Raw genomic sequence first — 26,561 nt, forward strand, 5'->3', positions numbered from 1 at the left:
AGAAAGCATTGGACATCGTGCCTCACTAGACACTCTGACAAAGGTATTAACATACGGAACAGGTTGCCAGTATGTGGGTGGTTTGAAGACTTCTTAAGTAACAGAACCCAGTATGTTGTCCTCAGTGGTGAGGGTTAATAAGAGGCAAGGGTATCATCAGGAGCGTCCCAGGGAAGTGGGAGAGGACCATTCTTATTTTCTATGTACATAAAAGGTCTGATGGACAGGGTGAGCAGCAATCTGTAGATGTTTGCTGATGATGCTGTGGTGTACAGGAAGACGCTGAAGATGAGTGACTAGAAGATGTTACAAAATATCTTGGATAAAATTTCTAGTTATTGTGATGAATGGTAAATAGCTCTAAATGTAGAAAAATGTAAGTTAGTGCATATGATTATGAAAGACAATACTGTAATGCTGAAATACAGCATCAGCAGTGTACTGCTTGATACGCCCACATTGATTAAACATCTAAACGTAATATTCCAAAGTGAAATGAAATTGAATGAATGCATAAGAATGGTAGTAGAGAAGATTATTGGTCGATTTCAATTTATTGGGAAAATTTTAGGAAAGTATGGTTCATCTGCAAAGGAGAATGCATATAGGACACTAGTGTGATCCAATCCTGAGTACTGTTCAAGTGTTTGGAATCTGCACGAGGTCAGTTTAAAGGAAGACATCAAAGCAATTCATAGGCAGGCTGTTAGATTTGTTACCGATTGGTTCAAACAATAGGCAAGTATTGTCGAGATGCTTTGGGAACTGAAATAGGAATCCCTGGAGGGAAAGTGAAGTTCTTTTCAAGGAGCACTACTGAGAAAATTTAGAGAACTGGCATTTAATGCTTACTACAGAATGATTCTATTTCTGCTGACATATATTTCAGATACGGACCAAAAAAAATAAGGTAAGAGAAATTAGAGCTCTTACGGACACATGTAGACATTGGTTTTCCCCTTGCTCTATTTCTGAGTGGAACAGAAAAGGAAATGACTAGGAATAGCACAGGGTACCTTCTGCCCTGTACCATATGTTAGCTTGGAAAGTATGTATGTAGATGTTTTAATATTTGTGGATCACACACAAAGGAAATATTTATCAATAAACTTAGAGTTGTTTTATGTAGAAATTGTAACAGCAAATATAGTCTTAGACTTGAATTATTTGTTATTAGTTTTCAGTATTAAAGTGGCAGATATTTATTTTTAAGCTTACCTTGTCTTGACCCAACCGAGTCACATCTTTCGGCCATGACGATGTTGCTAAAATGTCAATTCCTCTGAAACTTGGCTTTCCTCGAAGGCACACATCTCGAACTGAAGTTACATCAGCTTTTGTAAAATTATAACCTCTTGGTTTCTCATCTGTTTCTGCTTCAGTACCACCCACATAAGCTAGCTTCAGGCCTGACATTGCACTAAAGAGACCACGTCTACCTGAAAGTGATTCAGTATAGTATTGTAATTATTATAATGGTAGATTGTTCTGTAATAATTGTTAATTTGGATGAAAAATAATGGACATAATATCAACAACATGGAAAGGATAGGTTTCTATTCATCACATGAAGGAAGCACTGAGTTACAGACAGGAACAATGAGGAAGAATATTAGAAATATTTAAGCTTTTAGGCGAAGTTCTTCTTCAGAAGTAAATTATCACATACTGTATGACATTATATTTTGAGGATGGACTTTGTCTGAGAGCTTTAATATTTATAGTGTTGTTTCTCGTTTCTCATGTCCATCTTGAACATAAAATCAGATATATAGTATGGACTATTGTTTTCCAGCTTGTAGGATAATAGAAGTATTTGCCAACAACAACAAAAATCATATTCAGAACCATTATGCAAATGCACAGTATTCTCAGTGGGTGCAAGGCTGCTACTGAGTATGAAAACAGGAACCACCTCATAAATAAATAAACAAGCACATTATAGTCTGAATGTAGAGTACTGATGTCTTAGCAGCAACATAAACATGGACAAAGTCTTGAATCACTCTACATCATTTCAACAGTATAGGAAAAGACAGATTGTTATTTGCTTTAAAGAAGACAGGTTAAGTTGCCGACAGACACAATTAAAAGATATTTACATAAAGCTTTCATCAGTAAGAGACACACACCATTCATACATGCAAGCAAGTACACCTCATGCACACATGACCGCCAGCTCCAGCATCTTGGGCGGGAAGGAATTCTGGACAGAGATGCTGGAGTTGGTGGTCATGTGTGCATGAGGTGTGCTTGCTTGTGTGTATGATGATGTGTGTCTCTTTCACTGATGAAGGCTGTAGCTGAAAGCTTTATGTAAGTGTCTTTTACTTGTGCCTGTCTGCATCTTAATGTGTCATCTTTACATAAGTAGCAATCTGTCTTTTCCTACATTGTTGATATTCCTACCTGGAGTTTTTATGTTATTTCACCAATTCAAGACATTGTAGCTAGTTTTCTCCTGCTCAGACATGTGTTAAGTGCAGACCTCCTGCTAAATGTGGCTGCAAACCAATAAATATGGAATATTACTTTGTGAGGGTGTATACGCAGGGAAGGAAAAAAAATTCCCGGATTTTTCCCGCATTTCTCGGTTTTAAAATACACTTTCTCCTGGGTGAAAACACACTTTTTCCATGTTAAGTGACAATATATTTCCCCTCAAAACTTATCAATCCTTAGAATGGTTATGGTTTTATATGCACGCATAGAATTTCCAGCACTTTAGAAAGCAAAACTTAGGGAAAAGAACACGTTTCAGAAATATCTTTGATGTGCAGCAACATGTACGCTGCATACTTTTCTATTATGAAAGTATACATTGGAATTCCACCAAACACCACATGTTACTTTCCGAATCATTGAAATCAAGATTGCGATGCACTTTTGTAAGCCAGACATAGCTCATGTCACATGATCTCACCAGCTGATGACAGCAGATATTCAGAACATAGGACACGTGATGTAGTCAGCTAACAGCAACATCACTATTAAGTAGCACGAACACACAAACAGGCAAAGTTAATAGTTTAAATTAATATACATAGGGTTGTTACAATAAAAGAAAAGCTTTTGCATGTAAAATTGGTCTCTAAGGTTAATAAGCTGCAAGAGAAGCTAAGCTTTCGCATATAATGTTGATCTTTTTTGTGTGTGTTACACTTTAAGATATATCACACAAATGTGTCAGTGAAATTTTTAATAACGACATAAATGTCTGATCTTCAGGGTTCGAAATTCTTCTAAATGGCTCATCATCAAAGAGTTGATCTTTAAATGAGGGTCAAACGCTCTTTGATTTAAGAAATTCATGGTATATTCTCGCACACAGTTCAACTTACGTAAAAGGATATTTACATTGAAAGTAACGCTTTTCAAACCATTCGCAATATTTTCCCAAGACCTGTTAGAAATAGGTTCACTTCAGCAGTTGCCAGAGAGCGCAGATAACAGGTGACACCGGGCTGGTGCAGCTACCATGACGTAGGAAGCACGTATGTATGTACGTGTAAAACATTAAAAGATCATACATTATGTCTTAAAAGAAACAAGACATCAGAGGATACTGCAAGAGCATTGGATTTTCGTGAACCATACTAAAATGTGCACATTTAAAGTGCACACTTAAAGAGTACATTCTTATGTGCAGATTCCCAACGAAGTAGACCTCGACCTGATATTAAGCTTTTCAGTGTGGTTTCCGGGATCTAAGTTTTCTTGGAGCATCAGTTCTGTATTATATCACGTTTGATTCTTCATTGTGGCATAATGCCATACGTGCTATAATATGAAAATGTGCACTTGAAATGCAGCAAACAGTTGAAACTAGCCAGTACAGTGGAATTAAACATTTAGTTTTAAATTCATTGATTGCCGCTGTGGAAAAGGTTAATAAAAGTCAAATTTCTTTAGCAAACAGACAAAAATAACTTCAGTGTTGTTCAAATGTGTATGAATTCCAAAGGGACCAAACTGCAGAGGTCATCAGTACCTAGACTTACACACTACTTAAACTAACTTAATCTAACTTATGCTAAGAACAACACACATACCCATGCCCGAGGGAGGACTCGAACCTCCTTTCTAATATTGCAGCAATTTTGTAACACACACCAAATAAACGAGACTGTTTTGGCACAAATGGTCATTTTTATAACATGACAGAATATAATTCACAAAGTACCAATATCAAATACCTATAAGGCGAACTACAAGCAAAAAGCTTTATGTTAGGAAATAGTTTCACATTTCATTCACACGCACCAGTTTCTCAAGCATGAAATCAAAAAGTAGTAATACAAAATTTTTATATAAATTTGGAATTGTCTTATTTTTCCATAATTTGTGTGATGTCCCCTTTTCTTCTCCTTCCTCGTTCTAACAAACAATCTTATCAAGAATTCTTTTGCTACTCCTGTCATTATCAAAATTTGTTCGTCGATTAACTTCACAAATCCTGCCAGAATCACAGGTTTAGTTATCCCGTGATTATTCTCCGGTTAGGCGTTGTCACATATTCATACAACACATTTTCTGAGTTGGTTCCAGAATAGAACTTAAGTGGCTGCTAACTGGGGAGTGTACAACTAGTTCTTACTAGTACAGGATCTGGCCAAAAATTTTCTGTCAAAATTTCATTTTCTTCAATACACTGAGAAGATAATACATAATCTTTGTCACCTGTTATTGTTTTTAGTCGTTTATTTCCATTCTGGTAGTCTGCATTTATGGATTTCGCTAGTAATTATAACACCACTGAACATTTGCAAACCCAACCAACCACATAATCAGACAGCGATTGGCATTCATTTGTTCAGCTTTATTCCGCTCAGCTCATATAGCCCCGCCCCTTTTGTCTGCGGAAAGTTTATTTCTAGATGCAACAAGGGGTCTCCTGACAGAGACATCATGTAGACTATGCACACATTCAATAATCAACTTACGATGAAATCAACTTAAAATGTGTTAAAAAATGTTCAAAAACGTACAGGGATGCATTCAAAATTATATGAATAATCGATAGGCCAATGTGCGCTGGATGTTAGGCACTTTGTGAGACAAGTTTTTTCCCTCAAGAATATGAATTTGGCGCCCCCTTTTCCCAGTAGCATCTAGATGCTTGCTGCGACCACTTGCACACCCAACAGCCACATTCCTGTAGCCAGAACCAGGAGAATCTACTACTCAAACGCGACTCAACTGTGCATGCGCATGAGCCCACTCGTAACTGCTAAAATGAATCTAATGTAAATAGTTGTGACTTCACACTCATCGGAGGCAATTTGTTGTTATGAAGCATTGTATAGTCTTCCTAAAGCCTCTGACACATTTCGCTGTTAGCACATGCTTGCACGAGCACTGTGTGTCATTGTTGTATATGGTGCATTTCCTTTGTAATTTAAGTTATTTTAGTTTTTTCTCTTGTTTATGTTTTATTGTTGAAGTATTATTCTGCAGTAAGTGGATATAGTAATATCCTTTGATAGAGTATTGGTTCTTACCAGTCAAAATTACAAAAATTTGACTGAAAACTAAAACAATGAAAAATTCCCGGAATTCTAAAATATTCCTAATTCTAAAATATTCCTAGGTTTTTCCTGGTTTACTCCCAGGTGAAAAAATTCCCAGGTTTTTCCCGGTTGTCCTTTATCATATACACAGATGGTATACCCTGAGTCTAACTTCCGTCACAACAAAATCATAGTTGAAACAGTATTCCAACTGACAATTGGGTGCATGTGATGTATTGTAGGGATTAATAGGGTAAAAGAATAATCTTATGTCATCCATACTGGACTGTTGTAAGAAACTGTGACTGTTTATGACAGCAAAAATTCAAATAGAAGAATTATCTGCATCAGTCACTCTCTTTATTTCATCCCACAAATGATGAAATAAAAAGAGTGACTGAAAAATGTAACTGTTTTATTTGAACTTTAATTGTTAAGAATAAACTTAGTGCAGATACAATAGTATTAGAACAAAATAAGAAAACTGTGATGAGGTTTAAGCCCTTAAGGGCACTCTCATCACTGAAGCACAGGAGCTAAATGCATTCACATGGGATAATGTATTGTCAACAATGGGCAATCTTGTCTTCATGCCTTGAACCTCTTTCACTTTAATCAGAAAAATACATGAACAGAAGATACCACTGCAGGAATAGATGTAGACAATGACAGTGAATTAGCAGAAAATCATTTGAATGAAACTCCAAAGAAACCAGTTGGTCTGATTGTGAGTAAGAGTAACGAATCCACATTGTGTTAAAAATGGCACTGAAAACTGACAAGAAAGGTAAATGTTTCATTGTAAGAAATATTACTGAACTTAGTGTATGGAGCATATAAGACTGCAGTAGTAAGTGAAGGGGAATCTAACAATTTTGTTAGTTTGGCAACAAATGTAGACATTGACAGTGGAGGGAATGTCGGCAACTCTGGTGGTAACAATTCACACTACCCATGGCTCATAAATGAGTCCAGAAACAACAAATTAAAGAATAATAAGGATTAATGATACAGGGAACTAATCAATTTCCCACAAATCCAGAAAAGAAGAGTGTCGTCCATTTATTGTGTATGATGAGGTACAACACACACACTGAGCATAACAAAAGTCTAGTATAAAATGTCCTCTGTTATCACATGCACACCCCTGTTGTCAGTAATTGAGTGTTGTCTCCACTACAATCTTGTTGCGACAGAGGTTAGACAGAGGCTATACAAAGTAGTAGCTTGTGTTCATTCACTTCTTCAGCACACATTCAACAGAAGAGCTGAAGTTGATACCTGTCTGAGTGGGAGAAAACCATCTAAAATGTCTTAAATTGGTAAAATAGTATAGAGCAATTCAAGACATTGTTCTTTTTTATATTGCTAAGATAGCACTTCTTTACGTTCAAGTGATACCATTCTTGTTTATTTAATTATGAAAATCTGAATTTGATGCAGCAGAGACTTCCAACAGTTGTACAATTTGTAAATTGGGGTGCACTGTAGACCCTGTGTACAGAATGACATACTGTGCCATAAATGTCTTTGATACAGATATAACAAGAGACGGTTTCACAGTGGTGTACAATGTGCAAAATGTGCCAGTCTGAACAAAATAATGAAAGTAATTTGGAGGAAATTAGTCAAAAATGATTCACTGCTGAGATCCCTATCCGACAATGGACAAAAATTGCACTGAATTTCTACGACAGAAGTATATTAAGTATAATATGGCATATTATAAAGTGAACATGAAACAGGCATTACAGCCAATAAGTAGTGTAGCTTTCACATGACATGCTGCAACCCTTCCCCCAGCTTTCATTGCTTCCACCTCTTTACCACTGCAACATGGTTTGTCAGAAACACTCGCCAACATCCTGCAAGGAAACTGGTGAGTGGCCTCAATGTTGCCAGTGTATTGTATTATCGTAGACCAGTACAGAGTGCACAACCCCAGCTCACCATGGTGTCGCTGGTCTGCTCATTGGCTGCATAGTAAACATTAATCCGGCTGGCTCCAAGATATGATTAGCCCAGCAACAGTCACCACAAACCAACAGAAGAACAGCAGGTTAGACAGAGCCAGTAACTACAAATGGCCATTATAGTGCCCTGCAACCTGTAGTATAATGTTCCTGTCCCTACTTCCCAAACTGTACAGAACCCATTCCCACCAGCTGCCATTTGTTAGTGCAAGTCTTAGTCACAGTTTAAGTCAAATGTCTATGTCCATCATTAGTATGGCTCAGTCAAATACAATCCTAAAGGACTTGAAAAACTATATTGTGAGGGTGATTGAGGAATATTTTGTTAATCTGCTACAAATCAATCAATCAATCAATCAATCAATCAATCAATCAATCAATCAATCAACCAACCAACCAACCAACCAACCAACGGTCTATATTTCCTAAAGTAAGATTTCAAGTAGCATTGCACAAGTACTTTCTTTGGTGACTCATGAGTCCAATTGCAAAACCCACCTAGTGTCCACATGTGGGCAAGTGTATGCCACACCAAAAGAGTGGTTCATCAGAGGTGCTTGTCTGTGCACTAGTTTTGTAGCTAAGTTGTTGAGCCAGGTGCTATTGTGGAACTTGCTGCCGTCCTTGATGAGTTTCATCCATCTGCTGCGGTCACCAGTGAGCTCCTCCCATTTGTCACAGCCAATATTAAATGTTTTCATATCATGCTTGGCACAATCTTTCAAGCATAAAGCAGGTTTTCTAGGAGGTCTCTTGGCATATGCTATCTCATTAAGCAATGTGCATCAGGAAAGGTGGGCATGGTCCATATGATATAAGTGTCCTAACCACTACAGGTGACATTCCTCAGGAGTGGCGGTGATAGTAGATTCACAGCATTCAGGACCATTTCATTTGTCACATGATCCCTCCATGTTATGCCTAGAATGTTTTGTAAGCACTGCAGATAAAAGGGGTTGCGATTATGTTCTTTGACATATGACATCCAGGTCCCAGCACCATACAAGAGGGTCGTCAGCAAGCATGCTTGATAGATGGGCATTTCTGCTGTCACCGAAAGGTGTTTGTCATCCCATACTCTTGTGCAAAGCTTCCCAAAAGTGTCTGCTGCTTTTTCAGTTCTTGTATTTACTTCGTCATCTAGAGAAAGACCTACTGACACTAGCAAAACGAGGTAGCAGAATTTGTCGACTACATTCAACAAGGAGCCATTTAATCTAATTCAGTTATCAGAGTCTTCTTTACAGTCACGGACATCGAGAAGTGTTTGCATCCAGCAGAAAATTTCCCCACAAACAACAATGGGTAGTAATCAATGGGACAGAGTTATGTTTTAGAACATATGATCAGCTTGTGCTAACAAGTAGAGTTAGAATTATGTTTGAAAATCATAAAATTCTTTCAGTGTGGTGGCAGAGACATTTTTGGAGGGAAGAGAAATTCTACGTGTCCCAAAATGATCTGTACAGATAAACATGACAGATTTGGGGAGGTTGCTATCTTATCAAAGATGGTGTGTTATTTGCTTTTAGATACTGAAAATAAACCCTGTGAAATATGTGCTATTGGAACATGAGTAAGGAACAACGAGATGTCTGTTGCTACAGCATACTGAGACCCACGTGCTGGTAGAAGCAGACATGCTTGCCACTCTCTTTAGTATAGGATTCCACATCCAGTAGTTACCATGGGTGATTTCAGTGGGTATAATATGGAATGAGGGAGTTTTACAATTGACAGGGAGTTGCACTCCTGCTTGGTGCAGAAGATGAAAACAACTTGATAATTCTAAATGATGGTTCCCCCACTAGAACATTAAGGTTATGGAACGCTCAATCTGCAGTAGATGTGGTTCTAGCATCTATTCAACTTGCACACCGTGACATATCGGAGGCTCTGCAATACTACGGAGGTTAGGATCACTTTCCAACATATCTCCAGTATGACAATGGCAGGAATCATTATCGAAATTATAGTTCATGCATTGGGAATATTAAGAGAGGTAATTAGGAAAAATATTATGAAGCAGCAGATGCAGAAATATCTTCACATATTGAATCTGGAGGAAGGTTTCAAAGTTTTACCTGCACTTTATATACTAGTTTAATAAACAGTGGAACTTGCGTGAAAACAGCTCATTGGCAGCACACTAAATTTTTAATCTGCTGATCAGGGTTCAATATCAGTTACTGCCAAAAAAATTTCTTTCTTTAGTTATAATTAGAAGAATTTTTAAATAAAATGAATAACCATAACTATCAAAAATGGAAACATTACTGATTATTTTTATAGTTGGTGATGACATCAATTTATCCTCAACATGTTGGCAAAAACATATGTTTACATCCGCAGGTAGACATAAAACATCATCCAAAATTGTGCTAAATGCTTTCTCTGAAAATTATTTTGAGCAGTTAGTTCATGAGCCCAGTTGAATAGTAAACAGTTGTGAAAACACACTTGACCTCTTAGCAACAAATAATCCTGAGCTAATAATGAGCATCAGAATGGATACAGGGATTAGTGAACACAGAGTTGTTGTAGCAAGACTAAATACTTTAACTCAAAAATTCTCCAAAAATAAACAGAAAATATACCTATTCAAAAAAGCATATAAAAATTCACTTGACAACTTCCTAAGTGGCAATCTCCACTCCTTCCCAATTAACAATGTAAGTGCAGATCAAATATGGGTTGAATTCAAAGAAATAGTATCAACAGCAATTGAGAGATCCCCCATTGATACAAAAAACGGATCAGAACATTGGTTCAGAGAAAAAAGCATGCCAAATTTAAATGAATGCAAAATCCTCAAGACTGGCGATCTTCTTACATAAGTACAAAATTAATTTGAACTTCAATGCTGATGCTTATAAGAGTTTCCACAGTCAAACTTTGTCTTGAAACCAGGCAGAAAACTCAAAGAGATTCTGGTCACACGTAAAGTATGCTAGCGACAAGGCACATCAATGCTTCCTCTGCTTGATAGCAACGGAAATACTATCGATGACAGTGCTTCTAAAACAGAGTTACTAAACACAGCCTTCAGAAATTCCTTCACCAAAGAAAATGACAGAAATATTCCAGGGTTGGAATCAAGAACAGCTGCCAACATGAATAATTTAGAAGTTGATAGCTTCGGAGTACTGAAGCAACTTAAATCACTTAATAAAAGCACGTCTTCTGGTTCAGACCGAATACCAATTAGGTTCCTTTCAGAGTATGCTGATGCAATTCCTCCATTGTCAACAATCATATACAACTGATTTCTCAACAAAAGATTCATACCCAAAGACTGGAAAGTTGCACAGGTCATTCCAATATTCAAGAATGTCAGTAGTAGTAGTAGTTGTAGTAGTAGTCCACTAAATTACAGGCTCATATCATTAACATTAATATGCACCAGGATTCTGGAGCATATATTGCATTGAACACTATGAATTACTTAAAAGAGAATGGTCTATTGACACAGTCAACACAGATTTACAAAACATCGTTCTTGTGATACACAGCTAGCTCTTTACTCATACGAAGTGCTGAGTGCTATTGACAAGGGATTTCAAATTGATTTCATATTTCTATATTTCTGCAAGGCTTTTGACAGTGTACCATACAAGCGACTTATAGTAAAATTGTGTGCTTATAGAATATCGCCTCACTAATGTGACTGGATTCATGATTTCTTGTCAAAGAGATCACAGTTTGTAGTAGTTGATGAAAAGTCATTGAGTAAAACGGAAGTAATATCTGGCATTCCCCAAGGCAGTGTTACAGGCACTTTGTTGTTTCTTATCTATATATATGATTTAGGAAATAATCTGAGCAGCTGCCTTAGGTCGTTTGCAGGTGATTCTGTCGTTTATTGTCCAATAAAGTCATCAGAAGATGAAAACAAATTGCAAAATGATTTAGAAAAGATAAGTGTCTTGTGCAAAAACTGGCAACTGGCCCTAAATGATGAAAAGTGTGAGGTCATCCACATAGCTGGTAAAAGGAATCCGTTAAACTTCACTTGCACGACAAATAAGTCAAACCTAAAGGCTGTAAACTCAACTAAATACCTAGTAATTACAATTATGAATGACTTAAATTGAAAAGAGCACACAGAAAATGTTGCAGGGAAGGCGAACCAAAGACTGATTTTTTGGCAGAATGCTTAGAAGATGCAACATATCTACAAAAGAGTCCTTTTACATTATGTTTGTCCATACTCTTTTGGAGTACTGCTGCATGATATAGGATGCTTAGCAGATAGGATTAATGGAGTACATTGTGAAAGTTCAAAGAAGGGCAGCATATTTTTTATTATCAAAAAATAGGGAAGAGTACAACATGGACATGATACAGGATTTGGAGTGGACACCATTAAAACAAAGGCACTTCTTGTTGCGGTGGGATCTTCTCACAAAATTTCAATCACCAACTCCCTCCTCCGGAAGCAAAAATATTTTTTTGACACCAATCTACATAGGGAGAATTTGATCATCATAATAAAATAAGGGAAATCAGAGCTCACACAGAAAGATACAGGTGTTTTGTTTTTTCCATGCACTGTTCAAGAGTGGAATAATAGAGAATTATTGTGAAGGTCGTTAGATGAACCCTCTACCAGGCACATAAGTGTAATTCGCAGTGTATTCATGTAGATGTAGATCTATTTCAAACTGTTTTTTTAGACCTAATGAAATGATGTAAAATTAATATTGTATTTTAAAATGTTTAAGTAAAAGTACGCATTTTTTATAGGAGAGGAAAATATTAATATAGTACTATTGTCATTAAAAGTTATCAGTGCTTTTTTAAGTATTATTATATATGTTGTTCATTAAACTTTTTTAAAAACGTGTTTATTCCATGGAAGAGTGTAGCTGTTCTGTTGTTGATAGGCAAATGTTTCAGAATATCCAAGATTCCAAGGGAACTAATCAGATAATAGTACTTACAAACTACAGTACATTGCCATAGTCTACATTTTAACTGGTTGTATTGAATAAACTCAAATACACATGCTACTTCTTTCTGTCATATTTTTGAGGTTGGAGTGTTTATACCAGTAAAGACTGTTGAAATGAATACGTCTGTCAATAAGGAAACCATGAATGTATCAGAAGTTGGAGATTGAATTACTCAAGACTCATTATAAAGTTAAAACTTGATGTTACTCTTGAGAGTTGGCATTGCTCATTACACAGGCTTGCTGACTGATAACATTTTGATTGCACCGAAATCTTCAACTTTGATTTCCCATGAAGCAATACTAATAGCTGAGGAAATTTATGCGCGTACTATGGACATGCTGACTGAAAAAATATTTGTTACTGATGAAGAACTCATTGACAAAAATTAAGAACTGTGTTGAGGAACCTTTCAAAGGTCCATCAGATGAATATACACCAGAACGGGGAAAAAAAGAAGCAGAATCTCTCTTTATAGGTTATAGAACAAAAGTTGTAAATATTGCAAAAGCTCGTCCTACACTGAATCTATGACAGTCAAAAAAAGAAGGAATGTATATCCAAATGGGAAGAAGAACTAAAAAAAGTGGGAACCAATTTGATAAGTATGCTATCATTAATTCCTGGACACATGATTGTTTTGTGGAAGCTAGAGAATGTTATCAACAATTGACTAAATGAAATTTGCAACAGTGGGCCTTGGCAACAGCAGGGCAGTCTGCAGATTTTGAATTGGAAGTCTCTGACAGATGGTCAAGAAGTTCAAATGTAAGCATGGGATTTGTCAGTGAAAAATGACAAAATTCATTTAAAAAATGCAACTATAATTTTGTTATTAACACTGACCAGACAGGTAAATTATCGCACATTACTTTTAAAATTTTCACTTTATTTTTTTCACCCTCCATACATTATATTTAAATTTATCCTCTTTTCCCTTTACTGGATGTCAGTATCAGTCTGTCTACAATAAACTCCAGTGAAAAAAGGAATGAAAACAATCTTTATACAAAGGAGTGACACGAATAATGTTACACATACATACACCACAAAATATTCTCTAACCCTGTTTAGGAAATTACTACCCCAAGAATTTGTTTGTCTGCAAGAAGCAGCTGGTAAACACAATAATATACAAATGTTGTAATGATGTCAGAATCTGGAAAGCTAACAACAGGATTGCACATCAACTTCCTTAATGGTTGTCTGATGCCTCGTGGGGAAAGAAAAGTTTCTGTTGATTACTGACACTTGGGAGTGACGAAACAAAGCCTCAATTACATGACAAGGTCTCTTGAGATGAGGAATAGCAGTAGTATGAAAAGTATAGTTGCTACTCACCATATAGCAGAAATACTGTGTCACAGATAGGCACAAATGCTCATTTTCTGACAGCCTGTCTGTTGTGCCTATCTGCGACTCAGCATCTCCGTTCACTATATACAGAGTAGCAACTATCCTTTTCATAATATTGTTACATTCCATTCTAGATTTTCCATTGTTGAAAATCTAATAAATCATATAGAAAATTCTACGTATTTCACTGAAAATGACAGAGAAATAAATTCTCGTGAAGACAGTACAAAAATACAATCAAAATACATCATCAACTGTCACTGCCAATTTTTAATGAAACAGTCCCGTATGCCTGGTATACTTCCAAATTTTATGATGAAAGAGAAATTTTTATGAATGTGAGTGAAGTGTGATTTCCTACAGAGCTTTTCCAAAAACACTGTTCATGTAAAAATTCATATTTTATAAATTATGGCAGATGTTGGGATAGTTTTTGTTTTCAGCATTTTTATCATTTATGTTCTCGCATGTAAGAAAATGTAAAACAATTATAACATAAAGAATACGTTTTATTCTACCAGATGTATGATTGCAATAAAAGTTTAACTATTTTAAAATATAGTATTAATTTTAACTCATTTCATTAGGTCTAGCAAACCGTTGCATCATATGTAAAATAAAATCATTAATGATTTCATCTGTCATAGTTTTGGTTATTCATTTTATTTAAAAATCCTTTTAGTTATAGCTAAATAAAAAAAATCTTTTTGGTGGATGGTGGGATGGAACCAGGATCAGCAGATTAAAAATGAGCTGCTTCTATACAAGTTCCACCTTTCACTAAACTAGTATATAAAGTGTGGGTAATACTTTGAAACTTTTTTTCTGGAAAACAGCTGGCCAGTGCATTTTACTGCTGCTACCGGATAACCCTCTTTAGGTAAACTACAAGCCACCCAATCCTCATTCCAATCTGAATTTCCCAAGTTGTGCCTTCTTCTTGTAAGAGAAAATAAAATGATTAGTACAGTACGCAATTCCATATGACTTAAGGCATTTCAGACATGCATGAAAAGAAATCTTAATGAAAAGAAATGGTACAAGTGGGGCAAACACTGTAATAATCTGAATCATCGAACTCCAGCAGGAATAGTATGGTGACAAATTATAAATATTCATTAATGTTATGGATGGGGGCCATCTGCACTGCCTAACTACATAGTCAGGGTACAGTCCAGGTTATCCCCACAAGCGGCTGAACAAGATTGAAACTAACCATGTCAAAAATGACAATCATGAAATTATGTAACTTTTCATAATAACTGAGTCAGAAGCAGCCATAAAAACATCCAACAGTACAGACCCTGGCCCGGATAACATCTGCTAGCCTATGATTAATTTCCTGCCCTTAAAGGGTAAACAGGTGATGTTAAAAATCTTCAAGAACAGAATTAAGATACAAAAGTTATGATAATACACACTGTATCAATTTTAAAGAAAATGAAAGGTGCAATGCAGGCAGATTTATGCAGTCCGATATCACTGGAATATCGCATCATAAAATTTCGTAGTGTGTGGTTGAAAGGCATTTGGAGCGGTACATAGATCACCTTGAACTCAAATTACAACAATTTTTTTGGTGTGGACAGAGAACTACAGTGATGTTATTGCATCCAACAGTGGACATCTAGTTGTGTTACACTATGAATAAATATTTAATGGTATTTCATACAAACCTAAGCAATGCATACAACAATGACTGTCATCTGTCTGGTTCGATGCAGCCCACCACGACTTTCTCTCCTGTGCCAACCTCTTCTTTACAGAGTAACCCTTACATCCAAACGCCATCAATCATTTGTTGGGTATATTCCTGTCTCTGTCTTCCCCTACAGCTTTTTCCCTCTAGTACCTCAGAAGTTATTCAATGATGTCTTGACACATCCTATCATCTAGTCACTTCTTCCTGTGAATGTTTTCCACATATTTCTATCCAACTGATTCTGCAGAGAATCTCCTCACTTCTTATCAATCCACTTAATTTTCAACACCCTTCTGAAGCACCACATCACAAACACTTTGATTCTTTCTCTGGTTCCCCAACAGTCTTTGATTCAATGCTGTGATCTGGATATACATTCTCAGAAATTCTTTCTCAAATTAAAACCAATTTTTATACTAATAGTCTCTCTTTGGGCAGGAATTCCCTCTTTGTCTGAGCTGTCTTCACACAGAAAACCTAGAAATTCTAATACTAGAATCATCTCTTTCAAGTGTGTTAGGGATTTGTCCCAGCCTTTAAAATACAACAAAACATCAAATCCATGGGCTATAAGTATAAAAACTATCTCTCCATTTCTATTTTTTATTTTTAAGTCTTTTTAATTTGTTTTCTTCTAGTGAATTTCCACAACTCTCTCTGTGAAAACCAGCAATGAAAAAATTAACTTAATGAAAATTGACTTTATCAATGGTGAAGTCTTAAATAACAGTGGGTGAGCAAGTAGTGCTAACTAACTCTGTCTATTTGACCAGGGAGAGAGCAAGATTATAGGTAGAACTGTAGCAAAAACTTCCGTGTCTACTTATAAGATTGCTTGCTATTTTAGTCTCAAGAGCTTCCTTAATAACACTATCCCAGTAACCAGAAGTGCATATCAAAGTCTCTGTGTTGTTACATTCTATCAGATGATTGACACCATGACAATATACTGCAATTGCAGATTTGATTGTCCGTGTGTAATGCCTGTGCTCTATACACTACTTCTCCATTGTGCAGATGGTCTGATCAATGTACGACATGCCACAAATGCATGGGATGCTGTGGACACCTGCATTATGCAAGATCATCCTTTTCAGTCCTTAAAACAGTCTTAATCTTAGTTGGTTGCCAAAAAGCCCACCTGACACTGTGTTTCCTCCGACTATGACCAATCTGGTTAAAAATATTAGAAAGAAAGCTGCCGATTTAGACACTAAATTGTTATTCTCATTAATCACCTGATTCTTTGCTGGTTTATTCTGTGATGTGTATCTTGTTTGCCATTCACTATACTCATTCTGGCAAAAAGTAACTTCAAGGAGAGCTATATCTGCTAATTAACTTTCATGCTCTGTGATGACATGAGTCCTATGAATCAAAGTACAAAGTTCTGTTTCACACTGAGTGAACAAAGATGGCAATCAACTTGAAGCCTCAAATCAGTGTGACTTGGCTTCCTGTAAATGGTATGTTCAAACATACCATCATCCTTCTTCTTGACCAATAAATCGATGAAAGAAAGCAACCACCTTTTCCATCTTCATAGTGAAGTGAATACTTGGGCGGGCAAACAGATGTTCAAAAAGCTGCACAAATTTTGACTATTTTATCATCTATATATCTAACATAGTATACATATTTTAATACCATTGACTCTTGAGCACATTCCTCAAAATCTTCCATGAGGAGGAACATACTCAGTGACAATGCCCCCACCCTCCTGTTGCAATTCCATTTGTCTGCTCAAAGGATTGGTTATTGCATAAAAAGTACATGGAAGTTAACATACATTCAAACAGATTGGTTAACTCAACATCAAATCTTACCATAATTAACCACAGCACCTCAGGCAGAAGATTATGAATGAAGAGAGAAACCACATCAAAACTCACTAACATATCAGAACTAGTCAAAGCCGATTCCTCTAATCACCATATAAAATCATCAGATTCTTAATGTGATGTACACACTGAAATACTAGTTGGTGCAACAAAGAAACAAGGTCTTTTACTACACGGTATCTTGGAGCATCAATATTACTGACAATATGCGTAAGAGGAGTACCTTCTGTGTGGATCTTCTGAAGACCTATAAATCTACGAGGGACAGCATAATATGGTATATGTCTCTTCTTAATATCAAGTAGCAAAGAACATATATTTAGGAGGGTGGTATACTTTCTCTATTTAACAGTAAATATATGATGATGTAAATAAAATAGAAAGAAACTTCCACATGGGAAAAATATATTAAAAACAAAGATTCCAAGACTTACCAAGCGGGAAAGCGCCGGTAGATAGGCACAATAAATAAAAAACACAAACACACAAACAGAATGTCTGCTTGTGTCTGTGTATGTTCGGATGGATATGTGTGTGTGTGCGCGAGTGTACACCTGTCCTTTTTTCCCCCTAAGGGAAGTCTTTCCGCTCCCGGGATTGGAATGACTCCTTACCCTCTCCCTTAAAACCCACATCCTTTCGTCTTTACCTCTCCTTCCCTCTTTCCTGAAGAAGCAACCGTCGGTTGCGAAAGCTAGAAATACTGTGTGTGTGTTTGTGTGTTTTATTTATTGTGCCTATCTACCGGCGCTTTCCCGCTTGGTAAGTCTTGGAATCTTTGTTTTTAATATAACTGTAAATACACACACACACACACACACACACACACACACACACACACACACCTACTGTCTCCAGCTGCTGGAGTCCAACTGCAGACTGTGCCTGCATCTAATGTTTGCAGTAATCTGGGGTGAGGATGGGGGTAAGGAGAAGGCATGGGATGAGGATGGGGATAAGGAGGAAGCAGGGTCAGGGAATGGGAGGGACAGTATGCTACGGGTGAGGGAAGATAATGTCTTACTTGCAAAAGTGTGCAAGAATGCAGAGGGAACAGGATGAACTTCGAGGTATAGAGTCGGGAGGCTGTGAATGGGAGGGGGGAGAGGCAGGATAGGGGAAAGGGAGAGGGGAGAAGAGAAATGAAGCTGAAAAGCCTGTAGGAGCATTGGTGGAATGCATAGTGTTGGAGATGGAAGGAAATTGGTAAGGGCTGGACAGGGACTAGCAAAAGTTGAGGCCTCTCCAACACTACACATTCCACCAATGCACCTCCTGTCTTTTCCCATCCTCTATGTCTCTCCCTCCATTTTTTACCCTCCCCTCCCCACCTGGCACAGTCTCCAAACTCTGCAACTAACAGTCTATCCTGTCCCTAGCACATCTCTGCACTCTCCCACAAGCAGCCCATTCTACTCCCTCTCTTCCCCTACCTCTACCTTGTTAGCCCACCCATTCCCCACCCCTGCCTGCTCCATACCTTGATGACCCACTCAAGATTACTGTACACCGCACACATCAGATGGAGGTGCAGTCCACAGTCGCACTCAAGTGTCCGGAGACAGTAGCCATATGTAATTCGTGTTCTATTTTAGAAGAAGGACTTTCTTGTCTGAAAACATATATATTTAGCAGTCTTTTCATTGTACCTGCCTGCAACTTAATGCCTCCTCTAATGCCTCCTTTAATGCTTACGATATAACAGTTAACTTGGGACATAGCAGAATACAATAATATGTGTATGTTTCAAAAGCTTGTGTGTGTGTGTGTGTGTGTGTGTGTGTGTGTGTGTGTGTGAATTTATAAGGGACCAAAGTGCTGAAGCCAGCAGTCCCTACTTAAACTAACTTAAAGTAACTTATGCTAAGAACAATACACACACCCATGCCCACTTGTGTGTAACAGTAGTTTACAAAGGTATTGTAATTGGCAAGCTTATGAAGCCAGTGGTTCCTTCTTCAGGCAGAAGGGTTGAAAGAGCATAAAGAAGAGAAAAGGAAACAGACTGGAGAGGTCTAGGAAAAGTGGTAGATTTTAGGAAAGTCAATCAGAACTGTGGGTCAGGGGAGACTTACTGTACAGGGTGAGAAGGAAATCAGCTTGCAAATTACAATAGTCTTTTATGCGTATGTGTTCTGCCACTGCTTGGCGTGTAGATTTTTTTACCTGTCCAATTAAATAATTTTGTCAATAAATGATTGTTTTCATTGTTATTTTACAAAAGTATTGGACATACACAAGCGCACATGTCAACTGATTTCAGCAAGGGACAGTGCAGTGAGATGGGTAAAGGATTGAGAAGTGAGAGGATAGCAATAACTAGCCCATGGATTTAAGTAAATATGTAACATGAAGTGCATACAACAGTATTTTCAGTGACTTGTGTAGCACTATTGGCTGAGTGAACATAATCTGACCAACTAAATTTTATTACTGTGGGAATTCTTTCCAGGTCCAGCTTTCCACACAGATGTACATGTCTATGTTCTTGAACATATCTGTCTCCTTTCCTTCTATATATGTGCTCTCTCTCTCTCTCTCTCTCTCTCTCTCTCTCTCTCACACACACACACACACACACACACACACACACACACACACACGCACACACACACAAACACACACACACACCAGCATGTGCGCACATCCCTGCTTACATTGCCCCAGCACTGCGACTCAAATGGGGTAAGTTGTTGTGTTGTGCAGTGGGTGACAAAAGCAGGAAAATGGGGGTGGGGTCATTTTCAATTATTCAGTTGTTGTTGTTGTTGTGGTCTTCGGTCCTGAGACTCGTTTGATGCAGCTCTCCATGCTACTCTATCCTGTGCAAGCTGCTTCATCTCCCAGAACCCACTGCAACCCATATCCTACTGAATCTGCTTAGTGTAGTCATCTCTTGCTCTCCCTCTACGATTTTTACCCTCCACACTGCCCTCCAATACTATAAATTGGTGATCCCTTGATGCCTCAGAACATGTACTACCAACCGATCCCTTCTTCTGGTCTTGTGCCACAAACTTCTCTTCTCCCCAATCCTATTCAATACTTCCTCATTAGTTATGTGATCTACCCATCTAATCTTCAGCATTCTTCTGTAGCACCACATTTGAAAAGCTTCTATTCTCTTCTTGTCCAAACTATTTATCGTCCATGTTTCACTTCCATACAAGGCTACACTCCATACAAATACTTTCAGATATGACTTCCTGACACTTACACTCCTGGAAATGGAAAAAAGAACACATTGACATCGGTGTGTCAGTCCCACCATACTTGCTCCGGACACTGCGAGAGGGCTGTACAAGCAATGATCACGCGCACGGCACAGCGGACACACCAGGAACCGCGGTGTTGGCCGTCGAATGGCGCTAGCTGCGCAGCATTTGTGCACCGCCGCCGTCAGTGTCAGCCAGTTTGCCGTGGCATACAGAGCTCCATTGCAGTCTTTAACACTGGTAGCATGCCGCAACAGCGTGGACGTGAACCGTATGTGCAGTTGACGGACTTTGAGCGAGGGCGTATAGTGGGCATGCGGGAGGCCGGGTGGACGTACCGCCGAATTGCTCAACACGTGGGGCATGAGATCTCCACAGTACATCAATGTTGTCGCCAGTGGTCGGCGGAAGGTGCACGTGCCCGTCGACCTGGGACCGGACTGCAGCGACGCACGGATGCACGCCAAGACCGTAGGATCCTACGCAGTGCCGTAGGGGACCGCACCGCCACTTCCCAGCAAATTAGGGACACTGTTGCTCCTGGGGTATCGGCGAGGACCATTCGCAACCGTCTCCTTGAAGCTGGGCTACGGTCCTGCACACCGTTAGGCCGTCTTCCGCTCACGCCCCAACATCGTGCAGCCCGCCTCCAGTGGTGTCGCGACAGGCGTGAATGGAGGGACGAATGGAGACGTGTCATCTTCAGCGATGAGAGTCGCTTCTGCCTTGGTGCCAATGATGGTCGTATGCGTGTTTGGCGCCGTGCAGGGGAGCGCCACAATCAGGACTGCATACGACCGAGGCACACAGGACCAACACCCGGCATCATGGTGTGGGGAGCGATCTCCTACACTGGCCGTACACCTCTGGTGATCGTCGAGGGGACACTGAATAGTGCACGGTACATCCAAACCGTCATCGAACCCATCGTTCTACCATTCCTAGACCGGCAAGGGAACTTGCTGTTCCAACAGGACAATGCACGTCCGCATGTATCCCGTGCCACCCAACGTGCTCTAGAAGGTGTAAGTCAACTACCCTGGCCAGCAAGATCTCCGGATCTGTCCCCCATTGAGCATGTTTGGGACTGGATGAAGCATCATCTCACGTGGTCTGCACGTCCAGCATGAACGCTGGTCCAACTGAGGCGCCAGGTGGAAATGGCATGGCAAGCCGTTCCACAGGACTACATCCAGCATCTCTACGATCGTCTCCATGGGAGAATAGCAGCCTGCATTGCTGCGAAAGGTGGATATACACTGTACTAGTGCCGACATTGTGCATGCTCTGTTGCCTGTGTCTATGTGCCTGTGGTTCTGTCTGTGTGATCATGTGATGTATCTGACCCCAGGAATGTGTCAATAAAGTTTCCCCTTCCTGGAACAATGAATTCACGGTGTTCTTATTTCGATTTCCAGGAGTGTAAATCTAGACTCGATGTTAACAAATTTCTCTTCTTCAGAAACGCTTTCCTTGCCATTGCCAGTCTACATTTTTATCCTCTCTACTTTGACCATCATCAGTTAGTTTGCTCCCCAAATAGCAAAACTCCTTTACTACTTTAAGTTAAAATGTGATACAACCTTTCATATGACATTTGGCAAGCCTGAGTAATTTCACACACTTTCAATCGGCAATCCTCCATGAACATTTTGTGCACTTTTGAAATGATTTCTGGAGTAGTGACACATCTTGGCCGACTAAGCTCTACTAACCAAATTTAAAGTGATTAGAGAAAGTACTGGAAGCAGTAGCCCTAAAAAAAAACTTATTTTGGAAGCTTGTGGGCAACACCTTACTTTTTATATCACCCAACTCCAATCATAAGAACACTCGAATCAGTATGGAAATGGAGAAAGATGAATGTCTGCTTTTCCTGGACATTTTGATTAGACAGAAGAACATTGAACGATGGCTCTCTGGGAAATTCAGTTAACTGTAAGCCCACTCATTCCTATTTGTATTTACAATTGCTGAAATTTCATCACCTACTGAAAACTATGAATGTGCTTACAACATTTTTATAACGAACTCACACAATGTTGTAACTAGATATTTTGCCTAAAGAGTTAGATCATCTAAAAACAGTTTTAAGAGAAAATGGATATTCTACTCATCAGATTAACATGACACTGTCAGTTAAAGCCAAAAACCAGGAAGTGGATACAGCAAATTCAATAATTTTTCTTCTCTTTGTTGAAAATATTTCATTCAAGATGGACAGAATCCTCTGGAAATTTCATGTTAAAGTCTTTTTGCATCCACTACTTAAGACTGCAGACCTATTGGGATCAGCGGAGGATTATTTGTTATTGTGGGAAGCTGGAATTTACAAAATACCTTGCCATTGTGGTATGGCTTACATGGAACAACCACACACCTCATGGAGGAATGCTGCACCAAACATCAACAGTGTTGCCTTTTGCAACCAGCCATTATCACTATTTCACAATAATGTAAAACGAGTTGTCTTCCTTTGTTTTTCAATGTCCCCCATCAGTCCTACCTGAAAAATCTCTCTCCACCAAATATTCAATGAAGTATAACACAAGCATTTTGCTCAAATGACAGCATCATCTGCAAACATTCTAAGCTGTGAGCACTCATTACTTCGTGCGAACAAACAGAAAGCTGTGTTTCACAAGGATGACATAGTCTGAAACCATGCTGGCTGCATTGAAATAGATCATTTTCCTTGAGGTATTTCAAAATGTTAAAACACAGTATATGTTACAAAACCTTATCGCAAATCACAGTTAGTGATATAGTTCTATAATTCAATGGAGTACTTCTATTTCTTAATAAAGTGTGGAAGGCAGGAAGTCTTTCTCAGTCTTTGATAACACATCTGGGTATGACTGACAGGTGCCCGGGCAAAATATCATGGAGTGTAGTATATGATGACAACATGCAAGCAAAAGTTTCTTTGAATATTTCATTCACTGGAAAGTTTTTAAAATTCACATCTGCCACCAGTAATGTTGGTTGGATTGCTATACAAATTTATGTTCATGTTAAACCCAATGGTGCTTGTATACTTTTATCAATAAAAAGGTGTCTGATATGATACCAAACACAAGATATTCAACACTTAAGAGTATGAGTCAATTTAAAATTAGGAACTTTAATTTGTTAGATTTCTTGAAAACTTGCATTATATCAGTCAAAGCAATATTTGTACTCTCGAATTCAACTTTTCTAATGTCATCTCAAGAGATTTACACCACATAACTAAATACGACATTTAATCACAAAATATTTTAACAATAACTTAGCAAATCTATAAATCCCAAGATGGGATAGTAATATTTTCACTGAACACCTTAATATTCATCTACTGTGACAGCTGGTGACTATGTGCCAATATGCACAGTACATATCACCCTAAAATGGCACCATTTCTCTTCAAATGTGAATCATAATCACACTAAAATGAAGCCATTTCTCTTCGAATGCATCACAGTATGCACATAAAATGGATGAAAACATTTTTTGTATCACTCTCTTCACAATGACAAGTAACCAATGTCGAGTGCTGAAATGATGGTCAGCCTATGCTCAACTCAGTGGAGGGATACAATTGTCGGTTTTCAACTGTGAATGCTCTGATGTGGCATCACTCCTGCCTGCACTAAGGGAGCAACATTGCTCACAGCATCTTTGAAATTGTGTGTAAAGTATTCTGCAACATGGCGAATTCTACAGATGATCTGCTCAAGAGGTCCTTTTGCGGTAGATCTTTGTAGAAGAAACTGAAAATTAAAGAGTTAGATATACCTACACCAAATTTAAATCTAACAAGGTGGTCAGGGTCAGGGCACACTGATTTTGCTCAAACTATGTGAATGAAAGCAGGTAGATGCCCCTTTCAAGTTTCTAGCATATGTCAGCTGAGTGGGCTGTAGAAAAAGATAAAATGCTCTCTAAAGGTTTAGAAGTGCAGTATCAGCGATTTTTGAGGAACACCTGGTGTATCAGTGCCAACTCGGTTTCTATTCTTCCATTACCATCTTTTACTTTCTTCCTTCCCGCCCCCCCCCCTCCCCCTTCTTGTAGATTAATGTACTTAGTCCAACCATGTTCCAGTACCTCGATCCCATCTCAAAAATAAGTTTCCTCCAGGCCTACAAATTAGTCGTCCAGCTATCAGTTCTTTGTTTGAACTGAATCTTCGTCCACCAAGAAAAATATTCAGTTTTGGGAAGAAATGGAAGTCTGACAGAGCCATATCAGGTGAATAAGGCAGGTGTGACAACAATTCATACCTTAGATCATGTAATTTTGCAAAGCAATAGCACGGGTGCAGGTGCGCACTGTCTCGATTGAAGATGACTTTCTTCCATGCTAAACATGGCCTTTTTGCACGAATCTTTTGTTGCAATTTGTCCAGGAGGTTAGCATAGTAATTGTTTGCCCAGTGGGGAGATAATCTACAAACAGAATCCCCTTCACATTACAGAACACACATCCATGACCTATCCCACCAAAGGAATTGTCTGTGATTTCTTTGGTGGCAGAGAATCAGCATGTTTCCACTTCTTTGACTGTTGTTTTGTCTCTGGGGTATAGTAGTGCACCCAAGTTTCATCTGTGGTCACAAATTGGTGCAAAAAATCTTGTTTGTTTCTCCTAAAACAGGCCAAACATTATTCCGATATGTCCCTTCTTACGCATTTTTGATACTTGATAGTTTGATTATCTTGCAGATAATTTTTTCATTTCCAATTATTCAGTTAAAATGTGATATACCCTTTCATATGACATTTGGCAAGCCTGAGTAATTTCACACACTTTCAATCGGTGATCCTCCATGAACATTTTGTGCACTTTTGCAATGATTTCTGGAGTAGTGACACATCTTGGCCAACCACTGTGTGGATCATCATCTAAGCTCTACTAACCAAATTTAAATTGATTTGTCCACTTGTCAACAGTTGAATATGAAGGAGCAGAGTCCCCCCAGTGTACTCTGGAAATCGGCACGAATGTCCTTTGCTTTCATACCTTTCTTTACAAAGTACTTAAGCACTGCTCGAATTTTGATTTTTTCCATCTTCGCAAATCACTATGTGGGAACCACATCAGAGCCACGTCACTGCCACAGCTCTCTTCCAAGAGCACTGACATGGCATGTGTTTACGGGCAATGAATATCACGTGAACAACCCATTGCACTAGCACTGACCTCTCATGGTGATTCCAAGTATTTTTCAAACCATTCTCATAAATTCCTTGCTAAGTTAAACTATTAACTTTAAAATTTAAATATATTTAAGTAGTTCTATTTCTACAGTAAAATTATTATATTCAATTTAGTTATGATTATCACCCTTTAAGTCAAAATGCTATAGGTAGGTGGTTAAAAAAAGTGAGTATACCAGGAAAATTAGTGTAGAAGTGTACAAAAAGAGCTGTGGGTGTGATCTTCACAACACTCTTTTTTGTTTGCCATGTCAATCATTCAAGAACAGCAACGTTTGGGGTACAGTGGGAGCACAAAATCTAGGACATATTTTTTTTAAAAAATGCAGAAATCATCAACATACAAACAACGTACTTGAGCTTAATGCATTAGGTGAAACCAATATTGCAATAATATTAAGTCGCACCTTTCATGATGACATAGTGAAAAATAACATGTTTATTTTTGTAATACTGCAGCAAATTGGTAAAATTTTGCACGAGCTGCCACTGTACATCTTAAACATTAATAAACTTATTGCGTCAGCACATGGCTGCTTTTTTTATTTAAATGCAGTTATCATTGAAGCCTATAGATTTTTAAAACAACAAATGTCATTAAATGATTGCTACATTAAATTAGGGGTACTCTACACACATGCTCATGACTGTTTATAATCACACAAATGAACTTAAATTGAACATACAATTACTTGGAATAATATTATGAGAAGGAAAGTTGCTACTTACCATATAGCGGAGACGTTGAGTCGCCACACACACACACACACACACACACACACACACACACACACACACACACACACAC

At 38.3% G+C, this 26,561-nt stretch overlaps 1 protein-coding gene across 1 annotated transcript in view; it reads right to left on the reverse strand.

Annotated features, from left to right (window-relative positions):
• Positions 1-26,561, reverse strand: part of LOC126272441 (CWF19-like protein 1) — a 159,129-nt gene that overhangs the window by 93,518 nt on the left and 39,050 nt on the right. The window contains exon 5 of the mRNA XM_049975316.1: positions 1,219-1,439. Coding sequence (XP_049831273.1) covers positions 1,219-1,439 — 221 coding nt within the window. The remainder of the gene's footprint in view (positions 1-1,218; positions 1,440-26,561) is intronic.

This window comes from Schistocerca gregaria, chromosome 5 (genome assembly GCF_023897955.1).
Source record: "Schistocerca gregaria isolate iqSchGreg1 chromosome 5, iqSchGreg1.2, whole genome shotgun sequence".
NCBI lineage: Eukaryota > Metazoa > Arthropoda > Insecta > Orthoptera > Acrididae > Schistocerca > Schistocerca gregaria.